Genomic DNA, 19820 nt, shown 5'->3' with positions numbered 1-19820 from the left:
TATTTGATGTCAGAGGTGTCTTCAGAACTTTTGAGGACAAGCATATGAAATTTGTCTTTTGTCTCCACGGGTGGCTGGCCTCAGGGCTAGGGGAAGAGGCAAAGACGGCACTGTAGGAGGGACATATGCTCTAACCATAGACATGCTAGAAAGTGGTCATCCCCCAGACCTAAGATGGGGAGTCTGCATTTCCTCAGATCACTGGCCTTAAACACAGCAGCTCGGTGTGTTCAAGGAACCAAGTGTAAAAAAGGCACATTCTTGAGGTGGAGTTTTGAGACTGGCATGTGGCCCACAGGATGCATGATTGACAAGCATCCTGGAGGAACACTCATAAGACAGATGAAACCTAGACTACTACGATGGATAGTGTGACAGTTTACATGGAGAAGCACACTCCCAAAATCTGGTTTCAGATTGTGTGTACTAGCAGTGGGGGCTGAAAAAAATCTTTGTTAATTGACTTCTACCTATTTAAAAGGCAGAGTAACAGTGGAGATGCATGGTGGGGGGCAGGGAGGGAGAGAGAGGGAGAAGGGAGAAGAGAGAGAGTGGGGGGAGTCTTCCATCTACTCCCTAAGGATCTGTTATAGCCAGCTCTGGGCCAGACCAAAGCCAGAATTCTGGCTGTGTCTCCCCTACGTACGGTAGGGAGGTTAGTACTTGGTTCACTATCTCCTGCCTCCCTGGATGCATTAGCAAGGAGGCTGGATTGGACGCAGGGTAGCCAGAACTTGAACTAGGACTTTGATACAGGATATGATTGTCATAAATGGCAACTCAATCCATTGAGCCACAACACTCACTCCTACAAGTGGGGTTTTACTCATACTTGTTTCCCTTGCTCTGTGAGACACTCTGTGGACGGGCACAGGTGGTTAAGATAGGTGTTGATGAACAGGCCTTTCCACAGCATCAGGACCCTGTGACAAGATGATGTTTCCAATACTTTTCAAGGCTTTGTACTTACTTTGAGATGTTTAAAAGGTTTATGTGCACAAGAGAAGAGAGCACTGCAAAATACATTTTTTTTTCTTGATGGAAGTCAAAAGAAATCTAGATTTAAATATGAATCACTTTCAAAACCGCCTAATCAGCCTATTCAGGAGGTGTGGTAATACCCACAAAGCAGAATATTAATGCAGTCATTAAAAATGATGCCTATGAAATAACCATGCTAATGAAACAAAAATCTCATGACAGAATACAAATGAAGAAATTCATAACAACATACTCAGAAATATGCACAGCCAAGTTAGGAAAAATAATGCCTTATTGTATAGGGGGGAATGTTGAAAATTCACCAAGGGACTAGAGTTATGGCATAGCCAGTTAACCCATTGCTAGCAATGCAGGGATCCCATATCAGCTCCAGTTTAATTCCTTGGCTGCTCCACTTCCAATCCAGCTCCCTGCTAATGTAACTGGGAAAGCAGCAGAGGATGGCCTAAGCGCAGGGTCCCCTGTACCCACATGGGAAACCTGGAAGAAGCTCCTGGCTTCAGGCTGACCCAGCTGTGACTGTAAGCCATTTGGGCAGTGAACCAGTAGATGCAAGATCTCCTCTCTCTCTAATTCTGTAACTCTACCTTTCAAATAAATTTAGTAAATCTTAAAAAAAATATATCAACACCAGTTACATGGAAAGGCTTAGGGTTCTGTGCCCTGACTTTATTTTTCTACATTTTTCTCTCCTACACTTTCCTCCTTGTCCATGTCAATAAATCATGAAGACCCAAGACTAAACGTCATTTTCAAGGGTATCAGAGCTATCTCATCTCTTTTTGTGATTCCCAACTTCCAAAGTTCCAAGAGAAATGTTCTTATCTTCTTGCAAAACTTGCTGGGAAGATCTTGGCTCAGTCTAAAAAGCACTTCATTGTCCCTCCGCCTTATCCCGACAATGCCAGTTCCACATTGGATTCATTTTCCCAGTACTGCATTTTCAGTAACAAAATGAATAAAATCAGCAATCTTTTCTCTCCTGTCAGCAGCTACGGTTCCTTACTCTGGGCATAGATGATTGCCCACGCCCAAGGATGTTATAAATAAGCCTTGCGAACAGTTATTAAAAACCAGGGCACTGGAAACATTTCTCTGGGACCCAGAAAATGTCAGTGAGCCCGTGACACACAGCTAAGGTGTGCTGGCTGCCCCAGGCTGGGCTCTCCTCTTTATCTGCTGCTCCATGGCTCTCAGAAGGTCCTCCTCGGTTACTCCCTGCACCGGGAAATGGACTCAGAAAGAGGGACAGATTCTCCCACAACTCCACTCTATCGCTTTTCATCTGGTCCCCAGTCCATGAGCCAGGGTCTTTCACAGCTACCGTAACTCATAGGAGAGTCCCACAAACGAAATCACCCCAGAGGAGAAGCTGACCTGAAACTCCCATATGAAAACCATAACACAACCCTACCTTGAAGACTTGAGCTTTGTCTCCAGAGACCCACAGCTAACGCATGTAATTTAACACTGTGAAATCCCCTAAGACAAGGCATTTAAGGGCAGGGATAGCACTAGGGCAGCTCCGGCTGGGTGGGGCACCTCCAGCACTGCAGCAGAGCCCAAGCACTTTCCTGCCTGCAGCACAGTCCCTGTGCCTTCAAGAACATGACCTTGATTTCCCTTTGAGACTCCCGCAGACTGCATTCTTGTTCTTTCAGTCTTGACCTCATTACCCAGTTCCTGGGCTGGGTATGAGACTCAGGTGTGACTGAGCAGTGTTCCTGCCCCGCCACAGTGGTTAGCGTAAGGCTTGTGAAGATGAGGTAGGCACTTGGTGTAGCAGTGAAGACACAAGCTGGGGACATCCCCAGCCCATCTCCCAGTGCCCGATTCCAACCCCAGCCACTCTGCTGGCAGTGCAGCTTCTTGCTAATGCACATTCTGGGAGGTGATGGTAGATGATGTCTAGACCTGGATGAAGTTCAAGGATGCCGGTTTTGGTTGGCTCAGCCCTGACTATTGAGGGTATTGAGGAATAAAACAGTGGATGGGAGAGGTCTCCGTCTTTCAAATAAAAACTATACATTAAAAAAAAAAAACTGTTAGGCATCCAAAGGCAGCTAAGTGAGACTCAATTCAGGGACCCTATCAAGAGACAGCATTTGTGGACATTGGGGACAGAAACAAAAGGTGGAAAATCTGTTTCCTTTTCTCTCCATTTTCCTTTCACATAAAAACAGACAGCAAGCAAATTTCTTTCCCCCTTCTCCAGATGTGACCTTGCCGATGGCCATCTTGGCTATCCCTGCTTGAGAATGAAGCCTGTGTGGAGGGAACCAAAACTGAGACAGAGGAAGAAACCAACTGCCAATGACATCATGTGACCCCGGAACGAAAAATGCATGACCAGTGCAGTTATTTGATTCCTCCCTTCCCCACACTCTTTTGGTTTGTTGATTGATACCAGTTGGAGCTGGGATCTGGGTCCTCACAAAGGAGTCTCTAATCCCAGGGAACAAAGACAACCCCTGAGCACTTCCCAAGGGTAGCCCAGGCAGGCCCCCGCGGTCACTGGAGAGGACCGAAGGGCCAGGTTCTCGGATCTCTAATTGCAGGCTGGGCCAAATGTCTCCCGCCGTGACGGGGCCTGCACGCTAAGATCTGGGCCATACGACTCACAAGCATGTCTGAGGTGTGGCCACTTAAGCACAGGCGCCAGATGGTTAGGAGGCTTTACCCAACTATTTAAATAAAGAAATTGAGTTAGAGGATGAGAGATACAAGTTATGCAGGAGACTGGGAGAAAGACTCCTTCCTCAAATTAAATATAGAAATGGTTTGCATGACAAGGATTCAAACCATTGCAGGCATTCTTGGGAATGGGAGCCACTCCAGTGGCCCCTTTGGGTCCTCACACTGGTTGCCTGCTCATTGCTTTCCAGGAGGCCAGCAACACTGAGAAGTTACCCCACTCCTCCTGCCACCCCCTGCTGTTGCACAACTATGCGTCCCTTGCCTGGGTGTGTAGGTAATGTGTGCTGAAGGCGTGGACTTGCTATGGCTATGCGACATTGATCAAAGAGGGTAGGGAACCCTGCCAGACTTCTCCTCACACCCAGGCCAAGGACATGGGTGCTTTCCATTGATGCTGGCCTGAGTCAAAAGTCATACAATGGGAACAACCAATCTATTTCTAGTCTCTCCCCTCTCCCTCGGCCAAAATCTCCCAGTTCCCATCCTCCAGGGATGCCGTAAAGCTCTGTTTTCAAAGTCATTTTCCTCCTCAAGTTCTGGTCTTCCCCCTGTTTATTCTCTGAGGTGCTGTAACTTCTACCTCTTGCCTGGTCTGTGATCCTGGGTACCACGTAAGGGGCCTCTCTGAACCAACACTTGCTGTTTTCTAGTCAAATCACCACACAGCAGGTGCAGCTATCTTTTCAAACTGCAAATCAAGTCATGTCATCTTCTATCCTTATAAGCTTGATGCCTTAAGACATTTGCCATTGCCCTTAGTAGGAAGCCTAAACCCTTAAAACAATCCTAAACAGGGTGCAGTGGGACAGGCCACCACCTGGGTCACTGGCTTCCCATATGAGCGCTGGTTCCAGTCCTGGCTGCTCCACTTCTGATCCAGCACCTGGTTAATATGCCTGGGAAGGCAGCAGAAGGAAGGCCACCATGCACGTTAAATACATGTATGACTCCTGGCTTTGGCATGGTTCAGCAGCAGCCACTGCAGCCATTGGGGAGTGAATCAGTACATGGAAGATCTTTTTCTCTTCCTGTCTCTTTGTAACTCTACCTTTTGGATAAATGGATAAATCTTTCTAACAAGCAAAATCAAACAGATAAAACAAAAACCTCCTTAGGGTTCTAAATCATCTGGTTTTGCCTTCTTTCCCAGGTTTATCACTCTGTATGCTCCATCAAGTTACAGCACTTCTTTCAGTTCTTCCTACTCGCTACATATTCCTGCTAAAGCACCTGCTGTCTGAAATGTCCCTTTCCTTGTCTTGCACACATCACTTTCTGAGGATGTCCTCTCTAACCTTGCTATTTCATTGATATCCTTCTTGATACGCCCTTTGAGATCCACAGTTTCCACAGATGCGACTGAACACCATAAAAATGGATGGTGACTCTTTATCAACTCCACTAGTCCGTGAGGTACAGAGGGCAAGCTCTGGGTCCACTGTGGCTCAGCAGGGAGTCCCTTGCACCTTGCAATGCTTTGGAATCTACTAATAGCACTAATCACAGGAGCTGCTGGCACTGTTCTCAATTACTGATATGGATGAACTCATTTAATTCCCATTCATTTAATGCCCTGGCTCTCATTCATCTGCTGTAACTCACAGGGCAGGCACTCCAGTCAAATATGCTGAATGAGTAAGTGAAGACCAATGACCAAACAGAAGTCAGAGCTGTACAACCTGACTCCCTTCCAGCAGATGCCAGCTCTTGCTTGGCCCATTTCCCTCCTCCCCCTGCCCCCCGCCCCTGACAGAATCTGGCCGACTCTCAGGGAATAATCACATTATGTCACATCAAGGTCCCTCATCAGGGAACAGCTCCCAATCTTCTATTGTCCTGTGCTGTGGCCTCTGCAGAAAGCAACCAGCTCCAATACTTCAAAGAGTCATGGAAAACAGGATTAAAAGCAAAGATGATTTTGATGCAGAGGTTTTTGAAATCTATGCATACAAGGGGTCTTCATAAAAAATTACATATTCTAAAAGAGTATGCATGGATTTCAAATTTCTTTTATGGAAATAAATGGAGCTTTTCATTCCATTTTATTATAAACTGTTTGAAGCATCCTCATAAACCCACTTCCAACTCCTTCCCTACAGTTGCAGGCTTGGTCGCTTCTCCCACTTGTGCCTCGTGCCTCGGCACTCTGCCTCCATGTCTTTCCTAACTCTAATCTTGACACCTGGCCTCTGCTGGCCACCTCTGTCTCCTGTCATTTATAAAGCTTTCATTTCATATTTGCACGCTCACATGTCCCTCAAGCACTGCCAAAGTCACATAGCTACAATAGGAAAGGGAGTCCCTGTCTTCCAGATGAGGCCCCTGTGCAGCTCTGAGTGTGACCATGACCCTGCTTGGGAAGTTGTACAAGAGGACTTCAAGAAGTCCACCGAGATATGGAATGAAATATTTACTCTGCTGCAAAAACACCAAAACCCATGTATCTTTTATTCAAAATATGTATTTTCCATAAGCTTTTTTGAAGACCCCTGTACCTCAGGGTAGCTAAGAGCTTGCGCATCTTAGTCTATCGTATGTGGTCCAAGCCCTGGCTGTGTAGGGCAATTGCAGGGAGGTCATAACTTCTACGAACTTCTGCGTGTTCATCTGTAAAGTGGGACAGTTTCCAAAGAGATGTTATGTGGGAAGTCACAAGCATGTCAGGCAGTCCAGGGTCTACTGCGATCATCATATTAAGGACAGTATCAGTATTAGCAGCACACAGGTCATCATCATCATTTCCATTTACCTTCACCACAGTCTAGGAGTGAAGGGCTCAGAGCCACAATGCACCAATCTGAACTCTGCTTCTTTTTTATTGTTATTGGAAAGCCAGATATACAGAGAGGAGGAGAGACAGAGAGGAAGATCTTCCATCCGATGTTTCACTCCCCAAGTGAGCCGCAACGGGCCAATGCGCGCCAATCTGATGCCGGGAACCTGGAACCTCTTCTGGGTCTCCCACACGGGTGCAGGGTCCCAATGCATTGGGCCATCCTCAACTGCTTTCCCAGGCCACAAGCAGGGAGCTGGATGGGAAGTGGAGCTGCCGGGATTAGAACCAGCGCCCATATGGGATCCCGGGGCTTTCAAGGCGAGGACTTTAGCCTCAAGGCCATGCCGCCGGGCCCGAACTCTGCTTCTTTACTCCCAGTTGGTGTAGCCTGAAACTACCCGGCTTCTCTGTGTCTCACTTTCATGTCTGTGAAATGGGAACAGTACCTGTACCCACTTCTAGGGCTGTGGTGTGCATTAAGTGATCTGCTTCCAGACCAAATGTTTAGGAACCCATCTAGGACTTGGTATACACAGGAGCTTAGCTCTTGGTGTTGTGATCTCTGCTGCGCTGCTATGCCTATGGTCTTGGCCTGTGATCAGGCAGGCTGCAAACTGCTTTGGATGCACATTTAGGGAAGAGCAGGGTTAAAAAGCTCCCGCAAGGCTCCCACACTGTGGTGGTGTCGGTAATGACTGTGCCTGTCTGACTCACTTGGGGTGAGCATAAGGGGCGGATTGTGTTTCCCGTGAAGGGTCTGGCCACTCCCCGTTCTAAACAAATCAGGAGGTGCCACAGCCCAGAACTGAGGCTGGCAAACCACCAGAGCTATCTGTTTTTCCCAGTCTGCTCTAAGGAAAATTGCTGCCCACGACAAGATGGTGCTCTGTGCCAGATTAAACATTGCAGATTTATTTGACATACTAAGTTAACTGACCAGGGAAGAAAATCAAATGCATTATCCTGCAATCTAGCTTCAGCTGAAGGATCAAGGTAGTCTGACTAAGCCTTTGGTGACACATCCCTCTTACTCACTGTCTGCGATTCCAGGACTTAAAGACATACAGCCACCTCAGAACCTGATTCTCAAAAAGATGACAGAATGTTCCAGCAAAAAGTGCAAAGGCAACAGTGACAGTAGTAAAAGTCTGGCTACCCAAGTTTACTGAATACTGTGTCCTTGTGTCTTTAGGAGCAATAAGAGGCGATGAGGAATGGTGGTGGAGCTGTCCTTAGGATACCAGCTACAAGCTTTTGTCCACATAGTCATTAAGGAGCAGCCCAGGAAAACCAAAAGGTGCAAAGTTAATATCTTTAATTCCCTTTTTCTCATGCTAGTCTCATGCCGGGGAAGATGGGTAAGCCTGCCGGGGTATTTCCAAAATTAAGACGTAAACCTTGGGGGTAGGTACAGTGTGATGCAGCGGGTGGTCACTGTTGGGATACCAGCATCCTATTGTTATCCCTGGGATGGAATCTTGTCTCCAGCTCCCTGCTAATGTATCTGGGAGGCCAGATCCTTGGGTTTCTGCCGTCCATGTGGGAGACCTGAAAGAGGCCCAGCTTCAGTCTAACCTAGCCTTGGCTACTGCGGGCCTTTGTGGGAATGAACCAGTGCATGGAAGATTTCTTTCTCTTGCTCTACCTTTCAAATGAATGAATGGAGAAATAAATCTTACAGATCAAAAGGGGATATTGCTTACCTCTCAAACTCCACCAAGTCACCAAATTCCACAAAGACATGGATGAAGACAGAGTGTGTGGTTTCAAGGCCACATACCTCCTAAATGGTGGTGGACTTGAGTTCATGGAGGATTCGGCTTCAGAACCACTATATGAGAACCTGGAGCAGCAGGGCTCCTGTGTGCAAACTCCTAAAGAAACAGCAACATCTCTTTGGGATGTGTTTGTCCCTTCAGCTCGGTGTCACCATCTGCAAAGCCCTCCCTCTCCACGCTGCCACAGGACCCGTGAGGTTACTGGATTTACATTAGTGAGAACCACATGGGGTGGAAGCTTCTACCCAGTGCCACTGCCGGGCAGTTTGACCATGGCCACTACAAGTGACAGCCTGAAACATTTGCTCCATCTCATTTTAATCCATTCCATGTCAGAAACCACATGTGACCACCGATGATCCTAGCAGACAGTGCAGGTTTCGGGATGTATTCCTGCAGGTTCATCAGACAATTATTCAGAGCTGCTTTGCAAGTATCTGAGACAAAAGCAGTCAATTGCTTTGAGCAAGGGGTCCTAGAACGTCACAGCAAAGGTACTTCACGGCCTCCTCCTTCGGGGGTTTGGGGAGGCTGGCTACTCTTCCTCATTTGGGCTTTCCTGCAATTCCTAACCATGAGGCACAATACAAGGACAAAACAGAACCAGAAACCCAGTAATGTCAGTCCTTACCAGGGGTACATGCCAGCAGCAGTAGAGACATGGTTAAAATGCAGATTCCCAGGCCCCACTTCAACAGAGTTCAGGTTCAGAGAATACAGGACAAGGCCCAGGAGTCCCTGTTGGAATTGAGCAGCCCAGGGAGTCTTAGGCAGGTGGTCTAGCTTTGCGGAACTCTGCTTCAGATACCAAAGGACGTATTTATCTGCTGGCCTCTTAAATAATTATAGCACACAAATCTTTAGAGGATAACACAACCTGGGCTGGTAGCCAGGCAGTCATCACTCTGCACTAATTGCCCACTTCCACGACATTCGGGAAGGCACTTAGTCACCACGGCCTCATTTCTTTCATGCATCTGAGATGCAGGAGGAAGAATACCTGCTTCTTGTCCTCTGGGACAATGGGAACACAGATGTGCAAGTGTTTGAGGGGAGAAAAGGCAAAATATAAAATATGGACAGCCTACAGTTCAGACATGCGTTATATCTGTCTGGCAGAGAGTTTAAATGGATTTTCCATTAAAGAAGGACAAAAAAAGTCTGCATTTTGAACTCTTGTGGAAGAGCTGGAAGACCTGATCAGATGGAGTTTCTAGTCAGTGGGCAGCATGGTGTGACTAACAGCACGGCTCTGTGCATCTATTGTATCACTAACTCACTGAGGGACTCTGGGGGAGTCCCTTAACTTCTCTGTCACTCAGTTTCTCCACCTCTGAAATGAGAAATATTATAATACACCCCCTCTCATAGTGCTAGGATGATTGCACAAAAAGGCTACTGTTTATAAAATGCTGTGATTATTATTTGGTACAAGGCAAGATCTAAGCAGCTGTGAGCAAGATAAACACAGAAATCTCTATACACAGCAGTAGGTAGCTGGAGCTGGACAGTGGCTGTCCATTTCAGATGGTGCAATCTCTATCCTTCGCTGTAAGGAGCAAATGTGTGTTTCCCTGCACTGGTACCCTACCCTTAAGAGAGTAGATACTTCGAATGCTTCTTGCACCACCTACTTCCAATGCTTCCATCCCTGCAGGACATTTGTCTCTGCTTTTAATCCACTGTGGCTCATGTGTGGTGCTGCTGACTGGATAGATACACAGTACACGCTGTGGGTGGCTCACCACATCAGTTCTACAATAGGCTGACTGCCCTCCTTCTTGATCATCAGGGTGAATCCACTGAACAGGCAAGTGGACACTGCAGCGCTAGAGAAACTACTCGAACGGTTTCTAAGCACCTTCCTTCACTGTGGGTAGGAAGCAATTAGTGGTCAACCCCAACGCTTGGTTTCCACATCAGCGCAAGCTTCACATGCTCACAAATCAGCTGGCCTGACTTCTTGTCTAGCCACACATTTCTTCATAGGTATGTTTGTGCATGTGTGTTTACACACATTTAATTTTTTTTATTTGTCTGGAAGGCAGAAACAGAGAGGGAGAGACAGCAAACTCTTGTCTGCTGGTTCACTCCCCCAGATGCTTTTAGTTGCTGCAGCTGGGTCAGGCCAAAGTCAGGAACAAAATCCAGGTTTCTCACATGGGTGCTAAGGACTCAAGTACTTAAGCCATCATCTGCTGCTGCCTCCCAGGATGCACACGAGCAGTTGTGAGAAGTGGAATTGGGACTCTAACCCAAGCAATGCAATACGGGTTGCAGACATCTCAAGTGGTGGTGTCTTAATGCATCAAACACCTGACCCAAGCCACACATTTTTCACACCTTCATCTGTATATTCAAATCAGCTTCCTGTGAGACAGTGGAATCCAGATCAGTCTTAGAGGCTGTCATGCCTACTCTGAACTCCCGGCAGGTCCAACAATTTGTAAGTCCCACGTGCTCTCACCTGCACTTCTCCAGAAGCTTGCCCTCGGCCAACAGGAGTTGCCATGACCCACGTGCAGAGGTCACACACCTTGCTCCCGTTACTGCCTGGCTGCCTGAAGCCTATGACTGACTGCCACGGTGGCAAAAAAAAATCAATGCCTTTGTCCCAAGATGGAACGGACTCTGGTGGAAGGCCCTTCAGGGACCCCAAGGGACCCAGCTGGGGTGACCTCCAGGTAAGACCTCAAGCTCACTAGACTCCCTGCCCTCTTCCCTAGCCTCTTTCTCTCCCTGCCTTTCTGCTGGGGGTCCACCCATAGTACATCATTGCTATCCACAGGCATCAGACATGGCAGCCACGTGCCGCCTGAATTTGCCTCTGTTGACAGCCCACTGGACACATGGTGATAACATTTTGAGGACTGGCATCTGGTCCCCTTTGGTTTCCTAAGTGATCAGAACTTACCTGTTGCGTTAGACAGCGCCAATGACTCCATGGAACCACGAGGTGTCTGCTCTGTGGGCGTCATTTCCTCTGTGTATTTCAGGGAACTGATTGGATGGCGGGTCCGACACTGCTGAGCAGACATGCCCCCTTCTTCTTCCTCTTCCTCCTCGTACTTGGGGACTTGGATGCTGCCTCGGGTTTCGCTGAAGCTCTGGCTGGACATGTCGCTGTAGCTCTCCTGGGACCTCAGCCTGCCGGGGTAGTAGTCGTCTCTGCACTCCTTGATGAAGCTGCCCCCGTGCCCTTTCATGGCCATTGATGAGCTCCTCTTGGGGTTGCTGAAGTGCTTGGCCCACATGTCGGGCTGGGCCCCTGCCCCTTGCCCTCCTGGACTGTAGGAAGTTCTGATGTTACACTGGCTGAGCAGCTGCAAAGGACTCTGGGACTGGTTCTGTTCCATCTTGGTCCCGTAATGGTAGGGCTCGTCACGGCTCCTCCAAATGGGGTCCCTGTTGAGACTGGGTGTCTGGCTGGACAGGCTGAGCAGATCCATCTGCAGGGACAGGGGGTCCACGTCAGCCGACAGACGGTTGGACGTAACCTGCAGCTGGCTGTGCTGGTTCAGCAGGGTCTCCTCTGTCTTGCCCTTGTTTTTGCCGATCTTGGCACTACGGCGGGACTCCTTGGCCCGGGCATTCTGGAAGGCTGAGTCGGATGAGTCGGAGCCATTGGGATCCTCCCCAGCACTGCAGGCCCGTGAGCAGAATATCTGGCCCTGCTTCGGGAGGAATGGGCGCCCCAGCAGGGACTTCTTGCAGTGAGCGCAGCAAAAGCAGGTCTCAGTGGCGTGCCAGTGTTGGCCATCATAGGTCATTTGGCCTTGGTCAATGCCTAGGGAAACGAGATAGGGAAGAGGCTGAGGGATTGCTTGGAATCCGACGACAAAATGTAAAACCCCCAGCACCCAGATCTGGCTCAGGATTCTAGATGCTGCAGAAACAAAGGCCAGTAGATGAGTGACCAGGCCCTTCCTAAGATTGCCCTCTCATCCCGTCAGTCAACTCCTCCTTAATGCACCTGCTCCTCTAACAGGTAAGCCTGATCCAAATGGCCAGTACATAAATCCTTTGGTCAGGGACATATTTCCCCAGAAAAGATTACTAAAAAATATGATGGTACTGTAAAGAAAAGTTCATGTGGAAAACAATGGATGTTTCTGTAAAAAAAATTTTCATAACACATATGTTCTACGAACTTATTGACTGCTCCTTATATGCATGAATGGCCAATCCTTTAGCACCCAAAGCAAACTCATTTTTAAATTCTCTATTCCACAAAGTTTTGAACATGATAAAGCCCCACTATTGAAAATTTAAGTTTTAAATCTTTATTTCAATGGGAGAGGGACAGAGAGAGAGAGAGTGAGAACGCCTCTATCTGCTGCCGGTTCACTTTCCAAATGCCTCTAGTGGCTGGGGCTTGGCCAGCCAAAGCTAGCAGCCTGGAACTTCCTCTGAATCTCCCAGGTGGGTGGCAGGAACCTGAACTATCTTCTGCTGCCACCCAAAACAATTAGCAGGAAATTGGCTTGGGGCTGTCCTCACACTGCATGGCTGGGTGCAATGATTAACATCAGCAGTGTGCATGGACCCAATGGGCGAGCAAGCACTGCAGCGGCTCTGTGGATGCTTCTGTCTTAGCTTCCTAGGTCAGAAGCCTAACCCCCAAGGGATGGTATGAAAAGGTGGAGCTTTCTTAGGAGGTAATTAGATGCTGTGGATTCATGTGTGGGACAGTGCCCTCATCAGAGACGGCCAAAAGTGTGTTCAGCCCTTCTCTTGCACGAGGACATGAGGACAAGTGCCCACCAGATGCTGAATCTAATGTGCTTTGGTGGTGGACTTCTCAGCCTCCATAACAGTGTGAAACGCATTTCTACTGCTCATAAACCACCCATTCTGGAGATTACATTATAGCAGCCCCAGCACACTGTGGCAGTGGAGAAGAGAAAAATGGGTTCTAATCCTTGGCAGGGGAAAATCTTTGTCTGGGTAAGGGAAGACTTGCACATATATGTCAATGACCTTGACACTGTCCGTCCACGACCTAATGCTTCCACTCTCTTCTGGTCACAGAGCTTCTGTTGTCCACGGGATGCCATCTTCCTGCCACCCTAGTGCCAGGAGCCTTGGGTGGGGCTAAAGCTTCTCCCAGGTATTGGACTGGCCTGTAAGAAAGCCCAGAGCCCAAAGGACTGGGGCTAGGCACTCAGAGATTGTGAGGTCACCTGAGACTTTTGCTAGTGCAGTGACTGAGCAGGCCCTCTTTCCACAGCCCTTATGATGCTGGCAGGGTGGAAGGTGGGAGCTGCTGGGACCCCTGTACACGGAGTCCCTGTGGAAACACAGGCTGAAGCTATTCTTATCTCCTCTGCAAGACTTCAAATGTGATAACACGAGGATAAAAAGCTTTCCAGCCTGTTGATCCTAAAATGGGCCTCCATCCTTCAAGACTGAGAATTTCTGAGTTTGGGCCTTTAAGAAACAACTTCTAGAGACTCATCTAGAAAGAGAAAGAAACCAAGGGCAAAAGGGAAACACAAGAACCACAGATACAGCGCAGGGGAGCCAGTGAGCCATCTTCAATCTCTTCTCTGCTGTTTTGTGCCCTTGGAGGCCAGGATGGATAAGACACTAAACCCTTCCTTCAAGAGAACTGACGCACACTAAGAGGGGAGGGTGGGTCTTCCTTCATTGGGACTCTGGCCTCTGGAGCTAAAACAGGACTTTTGGAGGGACTGGAGCTTCCCCCAGGGCCAGGCCAAGCAAGAGGGACATTGTCCAGCAACTCTAGCCCTTTTAGTACCAGAGCTCCCAGGTGGAGTGAGACAGGAGGGGCTGAGCTAAACAGAGCTATGATGTCACAGATCCTTCCTCCCTGAGTGCCGGGCAGACAGCAGCACACAGCCCAGGGACATACAATTCTGCCCTAGCTCAGGTGACAGGACCGAGGAAGACACAGGCTCAACAGCCAGCTCCATCCCGTTCCAGCTGGCTGTCAAGCTATCAGAGCTACCTGCTTGGGGCCACAGGTCATTCCTGTGATTCCATGCAACCACAGGTTTCATCACTGTGTGCCTCAGTCTTCCTTGCAGTACAATGGGGTTCACAACAGCACTCACTTCATGGGTTGTTGTAGGGATCTCACAGAGTGGGATCATGCTCAGACCTGCTAACTCTTCTCTTTCTTCTTTTTACTGGGGCTAGAAGCTTTTTACCTCTTTGCTGAGGGCCACAGCCCATAAGCAGTCCAAGAATGAACTCCAAGACTGCTCAGTCTTCCCTCACCTCAACCCTCTCCCTTTCTCTCTGCTCCCTCTCTCACATGCCAAGAACCCAGATGGCTGTGCCAGTGTCCCTGGCTGCCTCAGGACCTGAACTTGGCACAGCCATGCAGCCAGCTGAATGTGGCTATGGGGCCACAGAAAGTCCAGCTCCTCCAGCCTGCTGCCCCCCAGCTGTTCCTCCGGGCCTCTGCAGGGAAGCACGCCCAGGACCGAGTTCCTTAGGGGAGGGGGGTTGGAGGCGCACGGCCTCCCACAAAGATGGTCGGGATGGGGGCAGCAGTGGGGGGAGGAGTGGTAGAAAGCAGCCCAGCAGGCAGTGAGACGGAGTCCTTGATAAACATCAGTGATGTCAGATGGTCCTCTGAACTGCTCCTGAACTCGAAACATCTGGAAAAGGGCTCTGCCGTTCAACATCTAAGCGTTCCCATTTTATCCCCCTGCTCTAAGCCCTTTAAGCACTTCTCCCGGGCTGGAAGAATCCATGGCTGCCATAGCCTGCTCTGTGCATCCCACTGTTTACTCTGCTGCGCGCAGGCAAGGACTGTTGCCCTAGCAACAGCTGCCTGTCGCAGGGGCTGCTCCCAGGGGCTGGATAAATAGGGAATATTGGCACAGGACAATCAGAAGAGAAACAGTGGCGACGGATGGTTGCATGGTGCACCCTTGCTGTGGTGGGGAAGTTATGTTGCATAAGAAAGTAGACTGAAAGCAAAGCATCAGAGGCAGCATTTTAACAGCAGCAGCAAGGGCACAGAGAGCCATGATCGTTCCCTCTTTTGGTAAAGCACAGGTGCCTTTTTAGGGATCTAGAGGAAGGGAGAAGGGAATGGCCATCAAAGCTCCAGAAGTCAAAGGCAGAGAGACAGGGTCAATGGAGGACCATGGCATAAGCGCCTCTCCATCAACAGGCTCACTTTTTCTCTCCCAAACTGCAGAGTAAAAATTCCATGGGAGATTTCTTTGCTTGCACAGAAAGAAATGAAAGCAACAGAAATGCTGAGGGGAGTGGAACAGTTGCTGTGGATTAGCTTTCTGTACTACCAGCCCCGTTTGTCAAGCCTGGGTCAACCTCCACCTGCACCCTTTTCCCTGACCCATTGCCTCCTGTCTCCCTGGCTTCATGGGTACAGACATCTGTCTGAGCAGAACCCCCATTTCCTAATCTGAAGTGCAAGGGGCAGCGCATCTGTTTATGTCTTGTGAGAAATGAAAACTTCTTGGTTCTCCCTGGAAGCATCCAGCTGTGAACTGCTGGGATTGTTAGAGTCAGGAAAAGAGGATGTATCGTCATGCAAGTCCCCCAGAATGCACACAGCTGTACAATGGTCTACAGAGCAGGGGTGAACCCTGGGCTAGACCAAACCTAGTTCAGCAAGGCCCTCTGGAAGCGTGCATGAGTCTGCAGGCCAGGCTCACACAACACCAAGATCAGGACTGGGCAGACAGTAAGTTCCTCATCCACAAAGTTGTCAATTCCATTAGTGGCACAAAGCTCTCCTGAAGTTTCCATGTGAATCTATCACTTGGAATGGCAAGGCAGACAGACCCCCTTCTTTTTGGTCTCCAACAAAACATTTCAGGCAGGACAAGCTCCCAAACAAATAATCCCTGTATCCCTTCACTACAGGCAGGAAGTCAGCAGCTTCAGGGCAGACTTCTTGGAACTGTACGAGCTCCTGGCAGATCAGGCTGTGGACTCACACATCTGGGCCAATTTCCTTGCAAAGGTGCAGCTCCTTCCCAAGGTGCCAGGGAAGGCAAGGTGAATGTTAAAGCCACAGCACAGTGTGATCTGGGGCAGTGCTGAGGGGCTGAACAAATCGCTGATTTGCAAAGGGAAGATGATTTTCACCACCTCGGAGCTGCTGCATGTGTGCGGAGTTTATAGCTCATGAGCTATATTTGAGGTTCTCTGGCTTTAGACTTGGCTGGGTTCATTTTCGCTGATTTTTTTTTTCCTTCTTCGAAGTCATGCTTGCCAGAAGCCACTTGGTTTCCTTGACTATCCCTCCCTACCAAGAGGCCTGTTGTGGTCCCTCCTTCTGCAGAGCCCTGAATTTTTCCAAGAAGGCTGTGGCAGAATCTATTTATATTCCCCTCCAATTTTCCATCCCTGCCTTCCCTTCATATCACACAGTCCTATCTTGGAAGCAGATCATCACCAGGGCAGGGCTGCTGGGAGTCTTATTTGTAGGAACTGACTTGGAAACTGGAAGAGACAGATTTCCCTTCCTTCTTAGAATATATATATATATATATATATATATATATATATATATATATATATATATATATGCAATATATAATATTTTATTTATTTAAAAGGTAGGTAGGCAGATAGACAGATGACATAATCTGTCAGCTGCTGCTTCACTTCTCAAATGCAGAGCTGGGCCAAGGTGAAGTCAGGAACTGAGAACTGCATCTGGGTCTCCCACGTGGTGGCAGGGACTCTGTCACTTGAGCCACCACCAGCTCTCCCAGAGTGTGCACGCACAAAAAAGCTAGAATTATGAGAGGATCTGAGATTTAACTCCCAGGCACATCCTTAGGGGATGTGAGCATGCAAGAAGCAGGGTAGCCTCTGCGCCCAACACCAGCCACAGATGCAATTATTAAGACTGTATAAAGGGCTGTCATGTGGCTCAGTAGGCTGACTGGATCTTGGCTTTGGCCTGGCCCAACCCTGGCTGTTGTGGCCATTTGGGATGTGAATAGGCGGAGAGACTTTCAAGTAAATCAATCTCACAAAAAAGCTGCATAACCAGGAGATCCTTTTGTCCAATACATGAAGATGGCTTACTGCCATAGGATACCAATAGAAGGCCAGGCAAGCTGCAATATGGGCAAAAAAAAAACCCCACAGATTTTTGACTGAACCCTTGACTTGACCTTGACTCAAAGTCATTCCACTCTTGGTTTTTCTAGTACCGCGCATAAGTCAAGCAATTCTGTTTTTCCCTTAAGCTAGCGGGATTCTAGCTACACCAGATACACAGAAGGTCCCATTCCAGAAAGATTAAGCAGAGTGCTAAGGGTCGCCTCACCTATATGTTGCGCACAGGTGTCACAATATTCCGCATACAAGGACTCGAAGCAGTGGCAACAGTAGGGCCTTCCCTCCTTCATGATGTAGCGCTGGCCGCCCAGGACCGTCTCGCACTCGAAGCAGCAAAAGTGCTTCATGTGCCAGTGCCGCCCCTCAGCTTCCGTGCACTCGTCCGCAAAGATGATCTGGGGACAGGAAGCCAAATGGTCATTGTTTCCAACCCTGCCACGAGAACACACTCGGAACAGCACAGTCTCTGGAAGCCCCAAACACAAGGGTCAGAGAACAGATCTTACCAAGTTGTCAACAAAAGCTACATGCTCTACTTTTTCTATAGCATCTATGTGCACATCAGCCCCCCAACTGTCATTTTTTGAGCACAGAACATGACATCTGGCCTGGCCAATGGTGCGCTCCAGCACAGGTTAATAAGACAAAGATTAAGTCAACCTTGAAGATAAAAAGCAGGATCAAATACTGACAGCTCATAGGCACACTGGATACACATTTCTTTTTTTTTTAATGATTTATTTTATTTTTATTGGAAAGTCGGATATACATAAAGGAAGAGGGGGCCCAGCGTGATTGCCTAGTGGCTAAAGTCCTCTCCTTGAATGAGCAGGGATCCCATACGGGGTCTGGGAATGTATCCCCCACAGTCAAGGTGGGACCACTGATTATTAAAATCAACCCAACTGTAGGCTTGAAAGGCTGACCCTTTATGTCATGCCAACTCTACATCAATAAACAAGGCATTCCAGAGCACATTCATTTCATTCGTCACATTCTATTAGCTCTGTGAGAGCAGTTACTTTAAGTCCTGGTTTCTGAGATTCTGCTTCAAGATTTTAGAATTGGACCTGAACTGTCTTTCCATCGCCTGCCTGGGAACTCTCTCTCTCCAACATAATTAGCATTGGAATGCCAATTGACCAAGTCTGATTAACTTCTTCTGGGAAGAGTGACTTTTTTTTTAACGGGCATTTGTAAGAGAGAAATAAAATGAGCAGGCGGCAGAGGACCCTGACTCAGAAAGAGTCGTGTCATCTTTACGTTGCTGTTGTCAGCAGATCAGAAGAACCACCAAGAACACCCAAGTACAGGAGGAAACTCTTGCTCAAGAGCTTCCTCCAGATTCATTCCAGAAAAGTGGTCAGGGTTAGAACATTCTTTCTATTCTATTCTGCAGGTCATTCTTGGGTGTGCTTCGTGTGGGAAAGACGGCCACCAGGGCTATGGGGGTCTACTCTGCTTTCTTGCCTGGAGTAGCCAATTAAAGCTCTCATGGAGACCAGCAGCCATCTTCACTCTGCTGGTTTGCAGTCTCAATAGGATGGAATGAGGCTACTCATTTTTTTCTCTTCCCCAACCAATCTGCCCCACTGAACTTGGGAATTGAAACCTCTGCCCTATGTCAGTGACACTCTGAGAGCTGAGCTGCCATGGGATTTTGGTGTTGTGAAGATATCCCAAGTGTGGTCACACACCAGACTAAAAGGCTCTATATGATGTCTTCTCCCCATCACCTAGGTCCTTCATCATTGAGTACAGCATCTCAAGGCAGCGGTAAGGGAGTAGGGGGCGGTGGAGGATTCCAGAAGACGACTCTTGGGAATTTGAGCTGAAATCTATCACTGCAAGGTGCCTGGTATTAAGAGTTCTGAACTGACTTACTGCCAGCTGCATGCCACTTAGGGAACTGCCCTCCTACCAGGAGGCCAGGAGACTACATGTTCAAGCAAAAGTGGGCCGCACTCCACACTTTCTAGCAAGCAGAATTGGGTGGAGCTTCTCTATGGGAAGGGTTCCTGAAAAAGGCTGGAGTGGCCTCTGGCTTCCTTCTCGGCAGAAACACTCGACAGCACAGTGCCCGTGACGCAAATGAGGGGTGACAGGCAGATCCCCTCACCCCACCGCCCGCTCCCTCTACCGCGTGTGCTCTGACCTCGTCGCAAGCCGCACAGCGTGGCTTCAGGCACTCGGCGTGGTGCCTGCCGCAGTAGATCTTTCCATCTTGGTAGAAATAGATCAGATCCACCAGGAGCTCGTTGCAGACGGTGCAGATGAAACACGGCGGGTGCCAGCAGACGCCGTGGCCAGCTCGCGAGGCGAACACAGCAATGTCCCCGCCATTGATCTGGCCTCCACACTGTCGGGTAAACAGAAACATCAGCTGAACCTTAACCCAGTCTCTCAAGTCGACAACACCAACCACCAATAGCTGGCTGTCAAGCATGGATTTTTTTTTTTCTCAATAAATCTCTGGGCTACCAGAT

At 48.6% G+C, this 19820-nt stretch overlaps 1 protein-coding gene across 3 annotated transcripts in view; it reads right to left on the bottom strand.

Moving 5' to 3' along the window:
* PRICKLE2 (prickle planar cell polarity protein 2) overlaps positions 1-19820 on the bottom strand; it is a 352984-nt gene that overhangs the window by 28497 nt on the left and 304667 nt on the right. For all 3 annotated transcript variants that reach the window (XM_004581592.2, XM_058678924.1, XM_058678923.1), the window contains 3 exons: positions 19490-19693; positions 17543-17729; positions 11168-12040 (listed from right to left, as the gene is read on the bottom strand). In XM_004581592.2, coding sequence (XP_004581649.2) covers positions 11168-12040; positions 17543-17729; positions 19490-19693 — 1264 coding nt within the window. The remainder of the gene's footprint in view (positions 1-11167; positions 12041-17542; positions 17730-19489; positions 19694-19820) is intronic.

This window comes from Ochotona princeps, chromosome 21 (assembly GCF_030435755.1).
Source record: "Ochotona princeps isolate mOchPri1 chromosome 21, mOchPri1.hap1, whole genome shotgun sequence".
NCBI classification, from domain to species: domain Eukaryota; kingdom Metazoa; phylum Chordata; class Mammalia; order Lagomorpha; family Ochotonidae; genus Ochotona; species Ochotona princeps.
The sequence above is the reverse complement of the archived record's forward strand: the minus strand, read 5'-3'. Positions and strand labels throughout refer to the sequence as shown.